General features: G+C 37.2%; 2 protein-coding genes across 2 annotated transcripts; both read left to right on the top strand.

Moving 5' to 3' along the window:
• Positions 1 to 509: 509 nt before the first annotated feature.
• Positions 510 to 5,426, top strand: GCK72_023147 (uncharacterized protein; the record flags this gene model as incomplete). The annotated part of the gene is made up of 10 exons (XM_053735258.1): positions 510 to 591; positions 2,570 to 2,713; positions 2,980 to 3,249; positions 3,541 to 3,684; positions 4,172 to 4,289; positions 4,339 to 4,582; positions 4,635 to 4,777; positions 4,851 to 5,003; positions 5,060 to 5,187; positions 5,236 to 5,426. The coding sequence occupies 10 exons, from the start codon at positions 510 to 512 to the stop codon at positions 5,424 to 5,426; spliced, it is 1,617 nt and encodes a 538-aa protein (XP_053578824.1).
• An 8,072-nt stretch (positions 5,427 to 13,498) lies between these two features.
• Positions 13,499 to 17,763, top strand: GCK72_023146 (uncharacterized protein; the record flags this gene model as incomplete). The annotated part of the gene is made up of 6 exons (XM_003103255.2): positions 13,499 to 13,697; positions 14,980 to 15,074; positions 15,128 to 15,434; positions 16,568 to 16,891; positions 16,942 to 17,087; positions 17,542 to 17,763. 6 exons carry the CDS (start codon positions 13,499 to 13,501, stop codon positions 17,761 to 17,763), a joined length of 1,293 nt encoding a protein of 430 aa, XP_003103303.2.
• Between the last annotated feature and the right edge of the window lie 754 nt (positions 17,764 to 18,517).

Genomic DNA, 18,517 nt, shown 5'->3' with positions numbered 1-18,517 from the left:
TGTTGCATGCAGGACAGCATTGCATTGTTTTTAACTGTTAATCTATTGCTAACCATCAGCAACTATGAAATTTACTGTAGGCAGGATAGTTATTGTGATTCAAGAACGTTAACACCTTTAAAGAATTTTCAGATGAAACACGAATGAGTTTCTTAAATGAACTCACAGAAAAGGTGAACTTTTATTCTAACTGATGTCTCTCCCAGTGCCAGTCACGATTGTGTCCACTTTACATATATATCCAATTAACAGTGTCACTTTTCACATCCTTTCGTTCATCTTGCATCTTCCTCCCCCACCTCCTCTTTTTCAACTTCTTCTACATGTCTCCGCAAAAAAGAGGGCATGTTCTGTATACCTTAACTAGGCCGATAGTTTATCATTTTCTCTCAGTTTATCAGTTTATCACTTGTTTCTTAATTCTCCGCTGTTTCCCTTTCCTTTTTCGTTTTCTTTATTAAATGACATATGAGATCTTACAATTATTTTTCTGATATTCCAGTGTTAATATGTCGTCTGGTAATCGTCAAGCACCTATGCCACCGCCGAAACCTCGAAATCTGGGACGTGGCCAGTTTTACCATCAAGGAGGTACGTCACTTTTCAATTTACTATTCCTGTGTTCAAATGCTCATATCTATCATTTTTTTTGCATTTCTTTTTCCATCATGAATTATTTTAGTGAAAAAGAAAAAGCGAGACATTTATAACTGCCAAGTTATTTTTTCTCTTATTTATTTCTCATCCGCAAAATGGTGTGCTTAGTTGATTCCGCGGGTTGACCTAAACCGTAATAGGTTCAGCATTTTCTTGCTGAGCACTTTTTATTTTGAGTTTAAGAATTGTTTTCGTCGCTCTCACTTTCAGTGTTCAGTGTGAAGAGACAAACCAAAACGACAAGCGTTTTCGGGAAGAGGAAAAGACCCGCGAGCAGGGACGCCTCGGCAGTTTTTTTGTAACCCATCTCAAATGCTTACTCTCCTCTGTTCGGGCAAGAAAGGGCGGACCTTTTCAAGCGAGACCGAAACTCACTGCCATTCCATTTTTGCTCCCGAACCCTTCAGAACTAGAACTTTTTCTTTTTTCTAGCTGATGTGGCTTCTGGTCGTGGTCATATCCTTTCTCCTAACAAAAGTGCGTTTTGCGTTTTAGTGTCCGTCCGGCCTCTGGACTGCCAACCCATTCCTGCTTATTGCATTTTGAGAAAGAGCATCTAGACTGGTGGAGCTGGATATTTTTTGTTGGTTATGTGCAAAGACCAAACACAACCCAACACCGGTTTATTTTTTCACTGTCAAACTTTTTGAATTTTTACAAAATTGTCATCCTCGAGTTTTAGCTAATGAGTCATTACTCAAAATAGGAATAAAAAAAATCATTTCTACAATCGTTCGCTGAAGATACTGTTGATAGTTTCCGAATTCCAAACTGAGAATTAAATAAAGACAGCGAAATTTGAGGAATCACATCATCAGTTTGTGAAACTGCTTGGTAAATGAAAGATTATAATTTTTTAACCGTGAGAAATAATTTTTATTAAAATAATTAACAACGCAATCAGGTAAATTACAATCGATCTGAACAAGTAGACGTTTATATAGAACAAGCACTTACTGGCGGCAGACATTTGTGGGAAATTTTTAATCAGCCGAGCTGTTAAACTTCTTGAATTAAAAAACAGTTTTCTACTCTTTATTTATGCCGCATTGGTTATCTTAAACGGACAATGTTGTAGCAGTTTTTATAAAATTCAATTTAATTAAACACAGCAACTGAAACATACTCGATTTTTGTACTCACAGTATACATCTGAGCTTTAGAAGTTCTTAATAAACCATTCTATCTGAACAATGTTCTTTTCATTCATTTCTCTCATAATGAACAACATCCGAGTACTTCTTGCCATAAGAAGTTAGCCGCACTCATGTCATATTTATGATGAGAAGTCGTAAACTCGATTACGGTAGACATATTCCAAGATGACGTGAAGGAAATAGAAGTTCACTTGATCAGACATTCAAAAAAGACAAGTATTCGGTTTTCGTTTTATTTCAAGTTTTATTCTGATATGCTCTCCCTCCCTGAGTGTCGATCAAAACGAACCACTTCACCCTCCAGTGAGAAAAAAAGAAAAGAAAACACGGAAAGAAAATGTGCCAGAAGTTTTTGAAAAAATAAGAGCAGGGATGTTGCACTCTCGCCTGTGCCGTCCTCTTTTCCCTTTGCTTTTTCCTCTTCGGTAGATGTCTTCAATAATTCTGGCCAAACATGCTTTAAACTCATTGTTCTTCTTCTCCTTATCCCCGCCACAAAAACGTCACGATCCACTTTTTTTTCACTGCTCCTTCAGTTTCTGCCATACATTTTATTTTTTGGCGCCAGTTCCCTCCGACTCACAGAACTGAGACGAGAAGAAAAAACCAAGTGGCCAGCTACTGCTAGTTTCCTTTTCATTTTATTTTGTTTCATTTATAATGCGCACATATTGCGTCTCCTCAAAGGACCTCTGAAAATGAAAAAAAAAGAAATGCTGGGGTTTATGAATTTGCCATCAGTTTTGGTTTTTCAGGGTACTTGACCCCTCAAGATAGCGACACGGACAGTGGTATTAGCGCTGATTGTGATCAGGGATCTCCGAGAGCTGCTGTTTTTGGGACATCAATCAACGGTACCGTAAACGGACAGCAAGGAAATACTCAACGGAGAATACCAGGTAGGATTTGATTGGGGTCATAAAAATAACTAGATCAGGAAATCATGGGGGGGTATTCAGAACAAGAGGGTAATTTGAAGCTCATGCATAATTGGTGGAGTTGGCTATAACCAACAGTTGATATTTGAGCTTTACAACAAACTGAGTGTTCTCTATTCCTATTGTACAGAAGACAATGAGCCCAAAAGAAGATATGTTCTTACAAAACTTTTTCAATGAATTCATTTATAAATTTGAATGTGGTAATCGTGTGTATCTATTTTCAGATCTTCCACAATCTGCGTATCAAAATTTCCGAAGCCAATCTTCCGCTGACTACCTGACTCCAAATTCTGCGCGCAAAATAGCCAGCTACAGTACTACACCTCGTCGTCTCCCGTTGCAACCACAACAACAATCGACTCCACCTGTGACGAAAGCTAAGTACCGTGTAAGATTTGCCGATGAAGTGGATAGCGGTGCATCAACGTCCAGCGGAACCTCCTCCACACACATTTCACCGAGAAATGATCCTCAGGAAATGTTAATGAACTCAGGTAAGCAGAAGACGCGAATTTTACGAAAGCAGGAATTATGAGGCCGTAAGATACATTAAAGTTTACAAAACCAAATTATTGAATTAGATTCATGATATAATTTACTAGTCATAGCAATCTGTCAGACTATACGGAAAACAGTTAAGAATATCAGAAATACGTAGTAAAAATGCAAAACGAACAAAGCGTAACCGAGTTGTGAGCCTACGCCTCAACTACATAACTTTTTCTTTCTCATTTCATAACTCAGTCAGACATCTCGTAGGAAATAACAACTTTATCCTTTTTCAGCTGTCGGCGTTCCACAAGTCACAACATACCAACAACCCGCGGGTCACTCCCAGAATCACACTGATACACAGTCAAAACTTAACAAAAATGATTTTGCTCCAGTGAACAGATCCTCTCCATCATCTCATCGGACGGGCACACTGCGTTAGTTTTTTTTTTCCATTTATTTACTTTTCACTTGGTTTAGTATAATTCAAACCTATGCGTAAGCGTTTGTTTATACTGGACTTTTAACGTAGTAAATGATGCATTTTGACAGCAAATTTTAAAAGGAATGGGCAAGATAAATGAGGAAGACATCATTTCAATAATATTCTGCGTCTTAGGCAAAAACAGAGCGAAAAAACCCGTGAACAGAGAGAGAAAAGAACTGCAAATATGAGATGCTACTAGACAGCATGACACATGCGTTGCGTACTAAAAACAGAATTAGCATGTATTCCTGACCAGTGAGAGCTTCTTTTTTAAAAGGTTCCATGACAATACACGTTGCCCATTGATTTTGCATGCTTGTTTTCAGTTTAGTCTGTGAACAGAATAGATCATTTTGAAGAAAACAGCTTCATATTTTATTAATAATTACTTGTTTTTAGTTTTTATTCAAACCGCTTTCATAATTTTATCATTTCAGAAAGAACACCAAACCGCCGTCTTCCAATCAGTTCTACTCCGCAACCTCAACCAACCTATGCCGATCAGTTAGAGGGTTTGGAGCCGCCACCGTATACTATTGCAATGCAGAGATTACGGTATGCCAAAGATTCAAAGAACTATCTAATTTCTAGTTGTTTATTTTAGATCTGTGCAACCGCAGCCTCAAGAATCATTCAGGGACGCTTTCATCCGGAAAAGTGTGAATGACACGCTTCAACGTCGCTATCGTCAACGTAGCTCTTCATTGCCACGTGGCAACAAATCGTATTACGAGGGAATAGACTATTATGATGTGCAACCACCAGTCCGTCCACCACCAACACACCAGTCACCCTTGATGACAGCAATTAATCAACTTCCTGGAAGTTTGGACAACCTTCATATCAATGTGAGATATTTCCATGATGCTATCCATTTTATTTATTTCATTTAATTTTCAGAACTTGAACATGGGTACGAGGAGAAGAAAACTACCAACCGCTCCATTAATGGGATCTTCTTGCCAATTACACTTGGATAATTCAGATGAACTAACCGCTTATAGAGCCCTCCAGTTTCAAATGATGCAAGACGAATTGCAAAGGTTCGAGTTAGAGGGATTTCGCAATTCAAATCCACAGAGAAAACGGATATCTAATGGCACCATTTCTTTTCAGACAACCCCCACCACAATCGTTTGAAAGACAGCCTACACTTTTGCGTCGCACCAACTTGCCTCAACAGAATTTCAACATTCCACATATCACAACAACCGGACCACCGCCAATGGGCCATTCCGTTCCAGTTCAATATGATCAAGGAGAATATGGGTGAGTGTCATTATTTTATTGTTCAGAAATTATTATATTAATGGGATCTATTTCAGAACACAAAGTGTGCGTGCTCAATTGGTGGCACTTGACCAAAGAGGTTTCCGAAGGGTGTTAGTAGAGAAAATGATGCCAGGACCATTTGGATTCTATATTGCTACCGGAGTTGTGGCGGGACAACGAGGTAATGCACTACTTGATTTATTTTATATGACATCAATTTTTATTTCAGCCGGAATCTTCATCTCACGAGTCTCCCTTCCATCATTATCCCCGATGCTAACCGTTGGAGACGAAATAATTTACGTTGATGAAGAATATGTCAAAGGACGTTGTCTTGAATACGTGCAATCCGTGATCGCTGGAAAAACGAGTGTCACAATTACCCTTCTTCCCGCTGTTGGTCAACCTGCAATCTGTTGATAATTGATTTTTGTTTATTGTCGCAAAAATTTGAACTTTTGAGAAGTAATTTATAGTAGAAAGTTTTTTCTAACACTTTAGAACATGTTCTAACCTTTTTCGGAACCCAGAGTACATTGTGATAAAATGCTTGGATTAATAAGTGTATGAAAATCAATACAAACTTTTTGAAAAGGAGAATTTGGTCTCATTTGAAACAAAAAGTTTGGGGGTATTGCATATCTAATTTTATATCTATTCATTTTGTTTCTCGTTTTTGGTAGAAGAAGAGAAATGTGCGAACTTTTAATTTTTTGTTTTGACAATTTTTTGAACCTATTTTAGATCAGAATACTCAAAATAGATTTATGTTTCAGTTATTTGCAGCATTTGGTTATTACAGGAATACGGCTAAACTGATGAGAGAAACTTTTGAAGATATTAATCACTGTCCAAAACCTGGATATGGACTCTCATCTTAATAATTATTATTCCGATATTCATTTGATGTTTTATCTCTGCGCGCAAAAAGGATTGAAGCGAATTTTATGCAGTGTCAAAAATCAGCGTAACAGTTGTAACAATCGTTATAAATGAAGGATTTTATGTTCACAAAAAGGTGAGCAACTTTATTCTCAGTTTCTTTGTCAGACTGAGCTATCTAAATATCAATTGCTTACAGTATCGTGGTCTTTATTCTGGCTCTTCAGAGTTAGTATGTTAAATCTGTCAAGAAATATATCAAGTTTTATGAAGTCTATGGTGAAAAATTTAAGATATTCTTCAGAATCTATTTATGAAAAAGATCCGATGAATGGTATTTGTTCGTACCAAAAACGAAACTGATTTCAAGTTTTTTGAAAAAGGTCGTTTTCCTATTTTCTCTTATGAGAAAAACTTTAATTACAAATAAATTCCATTTGGAAACTGTGAATCTTACTTATTAGTTAGTTGTTTTCTCAATAATTATATTTTTGCATTCTCATCTGTATCAGTTCACGAATTCTACTCAATTTAACGTGTGATGTTCACAGTTATTCTGGTGTCAGCAAACACTTTGCTTTTGAATTAGACGTCCCACGTTTATGAAAAGTATACGCTTGCATTCAATTTATGTGATTTATTAAATTGAGATATGTGATTTGTCATTTTGTCAAACCTATCGAATCCATAATGTATTGAATTTTATTTCATGTAAAGTTTTGTTGAAAGATTTTGCTCTATTGAAATCAGTTTAAAGCCTAGTTGGTTTTCCACCAGGAAAAAAGTTCAAACATAACATCGCAAAACAATTGAAATAGCATGAACCATGCAAATAATTTTTCTGACTCATGTACGGTAGTAAAAATTGCCAAAATTGTGAAAAACAGATAGAATGAATATCGAATATGAAACTTATTACAACAAAAACTGCTCATGAAACTGGTAACGAAATTATGCCTGTCGACAGTATTTCAATTGTCATCACAACATTTCCCTGAAAGCTTGACACGAAACATTTCTGAGAATAAGAAACCATAAAAATGGGCATAACAATGTTTGCATAGCTTCTTGGCTATTTGGCTTTGTTATGTTGGAGTGGCAGCCAAAACGTGATCAAGCATTGCAACATTTCATTAACCATGGTGGCACAATAACACTTTCAGAGAGATAAACTTCTGTTTGACCCTTTTTTCTCTATTTATGTTGAAACAATGACGTATGTAAACCGGAGATTTTTAATTAAGTTCAGTTTACTTTGAGATTTGAAGTACTTATTGAATTTTCTCGTTTTTCAAAGACATTCCCTGTTTTAAATGTGTTGAAGTTTCATCAATGAGAAAGTAAGCGATTGTCTGAAAACTTGAAATTCAAAACCTACTCTGAACCAATTGCGTTCCATGAAACTACCAAAATAGCAGTTCTGCACAGCTGCCGTGGTGCACTTCTGTTTACCAGCCCTCGGGCCAGTATTTTCTATTTTTCGGGTCATACACATTCTTGGTATTTGTGTTCCAGCCTACCAGTTACCCACTATTTAAGACACATCTTCATCTTTCCATCTTTTTTGGTCATAGTGCAAGACTCTGACGTTTCACAAGCTTATGGTAACGTGACTTAAGAACATCAAACGCCACATGAAACCTGTGAATATGTTATGTGGTTACTCCCTCATTCGGAAAGTATTCTTGTTTGATGCATTATCTCTTCAAGGAGAACTAATTAGAATAAAAATAAGAAAAAATGACGAAAAGAAAAAGTGTCACGTTCAAAATGTGCCTGCCAACATTTCTTTTGTTTTCATGCGTTCTGTTTTTCTACTCTTTCTTCGTTTTTCCATTCTTCTGTTGTTCTTAAACTTTGAAAAATTCAAATTACTTCAAGTTTCAGTCATCCATTCAAACCGCTGAGTAGCACTAGTCCACCCACTCATTTCATCAATCATTCGAATTTATTTCATTTCTCACCATGCATTTTTGAACACGCAAAAGTTGAAATGTTTGCTTTGTGACAAGAGAAAAATGGAGTGGAAGAGAGCGGATTTCATTTTAAAATCAAGCGAATGAAAACAAAACGCCGCGCACAAGAGAGAGGCGAACAATTGTTTTATATTTTATCCGTTTGAACAGGTGCATCTAGTTTCGAAACAAAGTAAGAACTCGGATTGTTTTGTTTGGCAATTTCACTTTGCAGTCCCTTCCGCTCACTTACTGTTTTCAAATACATGTCTCAAGTTTCGTAAAAATAAGAACATTTGTCTTCTCTTCTGTGAAGTGTCCTTCAAAAGGTAGCTATTCTATTTTTGAATATTTTCTTCTAGAAAATTGATTGCATTCGCATAGAGGTGATTCTTTCTTATTTTTTGAAAGAAAAAAACTCACTCCATTTTTTCCGGTGGTCTTAAAGTCAAATCAGCAACGTCTACATCAGATGATTTAAGCTTGAAGGTGAGTCACAGATGTTTTCTGCTATCTTCTACATTTTCTCAAGAAAAAGACACTCGCGCCAGAGTTTCTAGTATCTCTCATCTGTAATAAGCAGAATTAGATTTTCAAAGGATTCTCTGTGTACTCAATTCATGAGAACTCAACTAGATTCGGTTTATGAATTCATGAAGCAAAAATGGAGAGCCACACTTCAAATAACAAAAATATTTACGACTTCTTCTCTTTTCTAGTCCTAAACTCTTTTTTTTTCTGGATCAAATCAATTTCTGTTTTCAATCCAATCTCTTAATCCTAATCTCTCTTGATTCGATACCTATCATTGGTGTCCTATTCAATTTTCTTCAATTCCAGAGAATTCTTTTCGCATTCAGTCATTCTATTCTGTCCTCTTTCAATTTGATTTATATATCTCTATTTGGAGCTGTTTTTTCTATTTCTCTCTTTTCTTACACTACAATTGGAAGCTTCCATATACAAAGAATGCAAATGAGTGAGCAACTAAACCGACTGAGAAGCGAAATAGACGCTGAAAGCCAATTTCTTCTCGTTCTAAATCCAGCAATTGGAATTCTTGTTTTTCTCGAATTTATTGGAACGATTTCATGTACTTCAAAGCAAAATGAGTTTTTTGAATTATCTAATAATGTTGTGAACGAATCAATTGATATATTGAACAAGATTTTGTAATACAAGGTAGTTGTGAGTATCAGAAATCTAGGTTTCAAATTAAACATTGTTAGTTTTGTAGCGCTCCCTTACTAAAAACTACTTTTGTACATACTAAAAACTACTTTTGTACAGCAGTCTCTTCTTTGGAATTTGTCTCAGTTATCAAGGAGTTATGTACTCTTTGAGAATTCGTTACTCTTTTTCATAATCTCCTGTTTTTGAAAGGTTAATCTAATGATATTATTCAGACTGAAGTCTTGTGAGTAGTTTTTATATGATCCATTGTTATGGGATCAACCTCGTCAGTCAAGTTAGTACATCTTCATTTTTCATCTTTTTATTCAATTTCAGTCATCTGGCTGATTAGCAGTAGTGCATCTCAATTTTTCCAAATAATTATTCCATCTTAACGCTTCGGATTTTTGATTTTGACACTTTGGGTTTTTAATTTCGACATTCACAATAGCTTTTTGAAACAAATTGATATGATGTAAAGTATTGAACATGTTCTGAAACATCATCGGATACCCAAGTAATTGGCGATATATGTAACAAGTGAGTTATTTCAGAAGCAAAATTTTTAGCAGTTTTGTTTTCCAGATTTCGACCCCTATCATCAAAATTCCTGAATTTCTCTCATCCATATTTATCACACCGCATTTTCTTCCAATCTCAAAAAATGAGGAATGTATTCAATCATAGAGATGGAAAAAGGAATCCATTGAAGTGCTTTCTTTTCTTTTCCAGAATACTGATCTGCTTATTATTTTCATTCTTTCCATTTTTTTGGATTATCTTCTTTATCACAAAAGCAAACTGAGATTTGTATCATTACGCAACACAGACGTCAAAAATTGAAATCGAAACCAAAACCAAAATCAGAAAACATGACATGTTTTCTCAGATTTTTCAAATTATTTTCTGAATCCAAAATAGGCCGCGGGTTTTGACGTATGTGAAAAGAAAGCGATGACACGAGAGAAGAAACATAATTAATGGCATCGCCACACGCTATCTTGCACTTGATCTTTTCTTCTTTTTTCAGGAAAATTCTTTAGGTTTTTGTAGGAGGCAAAGTTAATGAAATACCTGTTTGTCCTGAAACGTTTCTATTTTTCTGAAACACTAGAAACAACAAAAAGGCGGGACGGGGGAGTGGTTTCCTAATTTAAAAATTCAGAAAGATAATTAGGTTACTGTTTAGATTTTATCTTGCGTCCCCCTTTTAAAAACCCATGGTGTTACCGCATTTCAACCATTCCAGCATTCCAACCAGCAAACAAGACCATCAATGACGCTCTCTTTTCTTTTATCACCGTGCTTGCGTCTTATCAGTAATCATACTTTTCTTCACTTTCCCGTTTTCCTCAAAATCAATGAAATTGTTAGTGGAATGATGACGAAATTGTTGTTACCTCTGATCTGAGGACGTTTATTTCTTTTTTCACAATTTTCTTTTTTTACTTCATCAAGCTACTTTGATTGCAAACTCATGTATGAATTTTACTTTTGAGTTATGGCTGTCCACTACATCAAACTTTTTTATAACACTCCTGATTGCTCTCGTGAACCTAAACCAATATATTTGTATAATCTATTCAACCTCACACGTACATAATAATCCTGTCCACTTTGTCCAATTTCCTGTTGAACGAAAGATGACATCATCAACCGTTTTCCAATGACTCGCCACTTAAAAAGCGCGTTCAAACCACGCTCAACTTCTTTTGGTTTTAATTTCACTTTTTCTCACAAGACTCCAATTCCCTCAAGTCATTCGTTTCCTTTAGAGGTCCCTCTCCGAAACTTTTTCTGAAGAGAAGTTCGAGGTCTTTGCTTTTTTCTGTGCACTTGGTCTTTGATGCGATTTTCATGAATCGGCAGAATTTAGTTTTATCTATTCGCAGTTTCTCTTCCCTTCTTCCATTCCGGGAACTCAATCAGTGAAGTTTTTATCAGCTGTTATTTTGTCTCATTGTAGTTTGTTTGAACTTTTTTGCCGTTTTTCATACGTAAGCAAGACGGAAATGAAATTCGCTCCGACCTTCTTCTTTTATTTGGAGCAGAAAAAGTTCACAAGATTTCGTAGGATGTTGATGTGCATGGACAAGTAGCTCGAGGTGTGTGTAGGCGGCAAGTGAGATTAGGGTTAAGAAAATGTTCTTCTCCACATCTTTTTCATGTTCACAGCTTTTAGCTTATCTTCTTGTTCGGAGTTCACAAATCTTCAATGGATTAAGATTATGATTGATTGAAAGTGGAAGATTTTGTTAAGTGACGCCAGTGGTTGGTACAGATGTTAGATTCTATTCTATATCTTTTAAATCGGCTCAAGTTTTACATATTGTGCGTCAGGAGATGCAGAAAAAGTACATGAAGGAGTTATGAGTAATTTCCTAGACTTCAGAATCTGATGTATAGACAATTCTCACCTATTATTCTCAATGAGCGAGCACCTGAAAATTACTTCACGTAATTCACGTCATGAATCATGTGAGACTTTGTTTTCTGCTCAGAGGTGTGATTCTGGGCGATTTTGGTCGATTCTGAGAGATTCTGAGAATTCTGAATAAGATTTTTCCCATGAAGAATTACTATGTTTTGTTACTCATTTCTTCAACGTCTTGGATCATTTTCTGATATGTATGCCGATGTATCCTCCAATTTTACGGACCCCTCTTATTTGCGCCCCCGTTGAAGATGATGACTTCCTTTTTCTGCCTTTTTATTCTCCTTTTTCTTCTTTTTATTTTTTCCTTTTTTTCAAATTATTCCTTTCCTTTTTTTGAATGCATAATGTGAGTCAAGCCTTTGTCCTGTATAAGCACTTTTTGTCCCTTGAGCTCCTTATGCTACGTATTTCATAAAAAGGAAGAATTTCACACTTTCCTAATGAGATGGGTTTTTTCGGTTTCTTATTCTTTCTATTTCACCTAGCTTCGTCGCGAGTTTTTGCCACGCGCACAATTAGCATTATTTTGCTCATCTCCAATGCACCGTGTCTTGTTATGAAAAGACGTCTTCACAAGACTTCAAGAAAGTTGTGTTTTTGTAGCAATCAGAAAATTCTTAAAAAGCTAAAGCTAGTTCTGAGAATAAGGAGGAGAAAAAATATCTCGATAAACTTTTTCTCATAAACGCTTTACATGAGACTAATACGATCATTCGCTGAGTTTCCTTTCCCCTGTCCGATTGGATTATAAGGCAGAAATAAGTGTCGGGCAAGAGTTGCTTACGGGACAAAATCTCTTCTGCTTTTTTCTATTCCACATAACTGATATTGTACGTGAATAGAAAAACTGAGATAAAAGAAAAACAGACTTGGAATTGATCAGATGACACTGCCTTGTTTTTTTGGCAGAAACGAAGAGTAGGGGATTGACCATAAAACAGGGGTAATGTTGAGAGAAGATGAGCCAAAATCATTGAGCACGTCTGAAACAGACATGAGACAGGCTCATCTCTAGTTCCCCATTCTACCCTGTCCGTTATTCATGAAAACATAGGTAGAGAGGAAATGAGATTCTTTGCAGACAGGAAGTATACTGTGTAATTAGAATGTTTGGCAAAGTTAACTAATTGTGCAAAATATGATTTTTGAAAAGTTTTGTAGACAACATTAGAAGATTGTTCAAAAGTCCAAATAGCTGATCAGAGTGCCCTTCAAAAGCTAAACTAGTGATTCTAAGACGTGGCATTTCAGAAAGTGAGGGTGAAGTCTGAATTTCTGATAGAAATCAATTTCTTTATGAATTAGATGTGAACGACGACAAGTCTCTCATCTTCTATTCAAGACTTTTCTCGATGTTTTCAATTTTTTGAGATTTCTCATAAATCAGATACAATTAATTGATAGGAGAATAAATTGTTGTTTCTCTTCAGAAGACTCCCATCTCGTATTTCATTTCCAAGAACATTGGTTTCTCTTTCACTCATTCATTTTCCGCATTCTCGGAAATGAAAAAAGAGAGCAAAATGGAAAACGATGCCTAGAATGAAATTAAAGTCAAATAAACCCTAAACCTTGAAGGGCCCTTTTCTTCAATATCTCCACTTGTTGTAAGAGGGCTCCGGAAACAAGAAAGGCATGATGAGGACGGAGCCTTTCCTTGTTTCTCCATTTTTTTTCGTCACGAGACCCGTTTTTGCCCCACTCTCTTTCTGTATGTCATGCATATATGTTAGTGGAGCTGAGGACCCGCTCTTTTTTGGGCGGTTCTCTTCTATGCTTCAATTCTCTGCTCAGATATTGCCTTCAGGCGTTTTTCTGTTTTCTCCCGTCCTCCTCTTCTTTTTTCTCCTTTTTCCTTTTTTCTTCTTCAAAGCTTTCATCTTATGTGCGAGAAAGAAAAACGGGGCGGGCTGAAATAGTGCGCGAGTGAGTGAGCCCGGTTAGAAAACGGCGACTGATGGCGAATGAAGAAGTGCGCGACGCAGGGACCCCGCCTCATCTCCTACGCTCACGTCATCTAACACACAACGAGAGAGTTATTGCAGATGCGTTATCGAGTCTTAGACGGAAAGAAAACGGCGACAACGACGTCGTCGCAAGCCGAATCGCAGGACCGCCTCTCAAACTCGGCGAGCTGCCGTCGAGCAGCTAGCACCACTCTTCGGCCCTCATACGGGATGGGCATGTGGCGAGTCGTTGCGCTGCTCGCTTGCCTTTCTGCCACACAAGCCGCACTCTTCACAGGTGAGTCAGTATGAAATATCAGCAAGTGTTAATTAACGGCTGCGGGTAGGTATCTTTGTCAGCATTACTATTAGAAGTCTGGGCTATTTCGTATTGGGTATCATTCTTCTCCTCTTCCAATTTCCTTTCTTCTGGTGTTATTAGATTTTGTCTTTGTTCAAATTTTCCAATATTCTCAGTAGAAATTTTCCTTTTCGGAACAGAAAATAGTTCCAGAAATGCAAAATTGTTTGCTTCCTTATTGCATATTTTTTCTCTTGTCATTTTAAGATACATCATATTCTTATTTCTAAAATAAAATTATTCACAATATCTCACGTCATTCTGTCCCTTAGTTTTTAAGTAGTTTTGTTTGAAAAAGAGGCAGAAAAAAAAGAAAATGGCAGGTGCAATTTACTGGCATTTCATTTTTCATTCATTATATTCACCTGCTCTATTTTTTTCTTACTTCACTTCAACGCCCACACTACTTCATTTCTTTCTGAAAGTCTATAAAAAGGACATGTGATTTGTACCAAGAAGAGAAAGTGCAACACTCTCCCGTTGAGAGAAGACACATCTCATTAAAAACTAGAAGCAGCTCTCTGACAAAGAGCTCTCACATGACTCACTGCGGCAGCTTGTGAGGCCTTCTTGAAGTGAGATACAAAAAAGAGGAAGTAGGTACCGTGTTTTCTTTTCGTTGTTACATTTTTCTTCTGTTTTCTGATAACAACCACATATATTTTCAATTTTTGTGAGAAGCGGATTAAAAATGAGTTGTAGTTCAGGAGAAAAGAATCCCCAACAAAAAATGAGTCAGAACAAGCCAAGAAATTGAATTCCTCGCCTCTTTTCATTCAAACATTTTGAGAAGAATTTTTGTGAATAGAAAAGATTGAATAGGATTCTGAGTGACCAAGAAACTTTTCCCTTCACTCGTAAAAGAAAAAATATATAAAGGAGAAAAGGAAGAAAAGGAATCACATAGGCTTGACGTAGGGACTAAGCAATCCGAGCGTGAATTGTATGCTTCTTAGTTTCAAAAATTGATGACTTCATTTGATTAGTTGACTTTTAGTTTTTAAAGTTTTGAACTTAAACCTGACTTCTTAGAAAGAGACTAGCCTTGTGATCGACAGAGTCTGAAAGAGTAGTTTTGCCTAGAAAAACGAAAAAAAAAACACGTTCTAGTACTACTTCATTATTCCCTGAAAAGCTAATCACATTTTTAGGCAAAAAAATAAATAGTTTAGCTTTCAATTATTGCCTTGTCTGTTCTCTAAAAAGAATTCACTTCCAGAAGGCGGCGCGGTCCAATATGGACAAGAAAACAAAGCCAACAAAAACTTCGAACTTGCGCAGGATGAAAAGCCCGCTAACAAGGAGTACAACGAGGTACGCCAAAAAAAATTTGTCAGGGGTTTAAATTTCAGTATTTGTTTCTTCAGAAGTATTTGAAAGATGATGAGGAGAACACCCAGGAGGAACGTTATAAAGAATACTTGGAGGGCATCCTTCCCATTCTCAACGATGATGAGGAGAAAAAAGCCATTGATTCCATGGACGAGTACAACCGTTTTCTTCAAATGGTTGATCAAGAAGAAGAACCAAAAACGAAAATGGAGAGAAACTACTACTACACTGAACCACAGTTCAAGATTGACCCCAAGTTGTACTATTACACCAGAACTGGAGAAATGGTATTGAAAGATCCTTCAAAGGTGGATCCCATTGCTTTGGACAACTTGTTGAGAGGTGAGGACATGTTGTCAGAAATAGTCAGTTAAAAAAAATGGCTTCATTAAGAAAAATAAGTCTTCATCCGAGTTTGTGTTGTGCTATGTTTTCGTTTTCTATCTTCTGTTTTTTCCATTTTCCGCTATTCGCTTTCAGTTTCCCGTTTCGTGGTTCTCCGTTTGAGATGTGAAAATGGAGGGTGGGGAACACACAAAAAGCGGAGCGGCTCACCAGAATAGTGAGCAATGCGTCGACGCGTTTTGTCATGTGTGTCTGTGTTCATTTATAATGATTAGAAAAAGACAAAAAAAACTGACAACAAGTAGAAGGATATGTATGGGAGTCGGAAAAAATACGACGAGGGAAAAGTTTGGTGACTAACTATTGTCTAATTTAAAGAGAAGTGTTCTCTGGGGGAAAGTTTGGTTTTTTTGCCTGTCAACTGGAATGTTCATTCAGATATCATGCCAGTAGTTGTGGTCATTTTTGATGATAGACATGCTCTCTTGAGTCCTTATACTGGTTTTTTGATTTGATGATCAACCTGCACACCACATTCTCACCACTTTTGCAGCCATGATCTCAATCTCATGACCAAATCAAAACCTTGAGTTCAGAAGATCCATTCCAAAAAAGGCAAACATGGCATGCCTTCTTCTTTCACTTTTTGATGACGTGAATGCGTGCATAGGCTTAAAAAGTTGATGTTGTCCGTTGTGTGCCGTCGGTTTTTTTCTTCTGCCAGGAAGTCATATTTCCTGGAGTGCTCTCTCCCTTTCTCTCCGACTACATTCAGCAAATTGCCTGAAGCAAAAATGCGGAGATTACGTGAATCCCTGGAAAAGGACTGGAACTTGATGAAACCAATTTTTCTCTCATTTCCTGCCTATGAGCGGAAAATGTAGTGCAAGCTGGCATCCCAAGAAAAAAGGAGAAGATGGAAACGCGTGACTATCTATCTATCTCCTAAATAGCTTATAATTGAGTTCATTTGGCTGCTTTTGAAAGCTTTCGAGGGATGCGTCTTTCAGAAACACACAAGCGCAATGCAAACAAGCATACTGAGATGAAATAGTGACGTTTAGGCCACAAAAAAATGGGAATGAAGATAAAATGTAATTGGATGTCTGACTGAAAGAATTCGGTTTCAGGGGAGATGATGATTGAGAACGAGATCGCTCAAGAATCGGAGCTCAAGAAGGAGGCAGAGGCTACCAAGGAGAAGCTGGCCAAGAACACCGTTGCTGCCAAGGTCAACGTTGAATCGCTCGAAAGTGCGATGCAAACCGCGACTGGTGAGCCACAGGTGCCACAGAAGAAGGGACAAAACGAGTTCGTCTCGTTTGTTGAACCGGAGCCACAACCAGCCAAGCAGACCATCTCCTCTCAACAGATCGACAAACGTCGTCTAGCTACCTCAGCTGAGTATTCTGGAAACTCGCCAAGATACAGCAGCAGCAGTCTCTTGCTTCTTGGTAATAACTTTTCTCTAAAAAGTTGAAAATTATTTCTGAATTTGTTTCAGCTGTCGGAACTGTCATGTGTGTTGGACTCATTGGAACCATTGCTGGAGGAACCTACTACTACAAAAACAACAGACGTACTGAGACACCAGATGATGGTGAATATGCTCCGTATGCTGGAACTGGACCAGGATTCCGCAAGACCAAGGTTAGTATTTAGGGATACTGTAGATTCTGCGTATATCTTGTTTTATTAATTCACTGAGAGTGTAGTCTGAGAAATAGCATCACTTCAATCTTGACTCTTGGTCGCACTGCTCTAAAGTATATTGCTCATAAAAAATGAGCCTTTCTCTTCTTCTTTCTCTTCTTCTCATGACGAATACGTTGCGCACGAATGAGTGAGCCGGCTAATCCATTAACAGAATTACATGAACAGAGAGAAAGAGCGAAAAAATGATGTGAGAGTGTTTGTAGCGCATGATTAATATTCTGAATAACTGAATCAGGAAAAGGCAATCTGATTCAAATGCATATAAATCCTCTCCGGCTCAATTTCCAAATCCGAATCGGATATGGTATGAGATGAAAAGGGGAAATATCATGTGATGTGATTTCATCCGTGAGATAATCTGAATTGAAGGAAAAAAAACAACTTTCAGGGAAACAAGGGAGATGAGACTTTGGCCTACAAAGCCCAACTCCACCAGTACCAACAGGCCAAGCAGAAGATCATCTGTGGTGAGGATGCCCCAGGAATCATCGAATCCGACGGAGAGGATGGTGCTGATGAGGAGAACAACTACAGTGTCTACGAGTGCCCGGGTCTTGCTCCAACCGGTGACATCGAAGTTTGCAACCCGAACTTTGCTGCTCAGCCATAATTCACTTGGTGCTCGATGTACATATCGACCAACCTCTTTGTACTTATTCTCTCAACTCTTTTTTTCTCATGAACAGTTTTTGTGTTCACTTCTCAACAAAAAAAATTTCAAAAAAATTTGTCAACAGTAATTCTGAATTTTTCTGCAGAGTGTTGTTTTCGAAGCATTCTCATCATCGTCGTCTGTCATCAAAATCATTTTCATTTTCACCTATTTTATTTAAGAGTTTTTGCCTTCTTGACCTCCCAAAAATACTTAAAAAGCCCCATCTGCGTTTGTGATCTGGAGGGGTTTTAACCAAGAAAACTTATTTTTTTCTAGTTCCGATGCTGTAACATCTTTCTGCTTCGTTTCTAGAACACCTGCTTCTTCTTTTTGTTGCTAATTTCCTTTATTTCCAACCTTACAGCAAATTATGTAGTTGTGCATAACACCGGTGAAAAGAGAGAGATCCCCCTTACATATTCATCACCCCTTAAATTCACACACATGTTTCCTTTTAATTTTTTTATTTTCCTTTCCTGTTTCGATGTTTTTTTCTTTTTCTCTAGAACAGAAAATCCATCTGAAATTGTTCGAGAGACAAAAAAGATGTCAAACTGTCACACCATTATTTTATTTCACCATCAATTCTATCGATGAGTCCGTTTGCGCACACACTTCCACCCGAGTCCCCCAATCTTTTTTATCCGAGTGATCTATTGGATAATAAACCAATCATGTTGTTCCTGTTGTTTTTTTACAGAAAAACACG

The sequence above is a fragment of the Caenorhabditis remanei genome, chromosome X, assembly GCF_010183535.1.
Source record: "Caenorhabditis remanei strain PX506 chromosome X, whole genome shotgun sequence".
NCBI lineage: Eukaryota > Metazoa > Nematoda > Chromadorea > Rhabditida > Rhabditidae > Caenorhabditis > Caenorhabditis remanei.
Note: the sequence above shows the minus strand (reverse complement) of the source record. Positions and strands in the feature narration are given on the sequence as shown.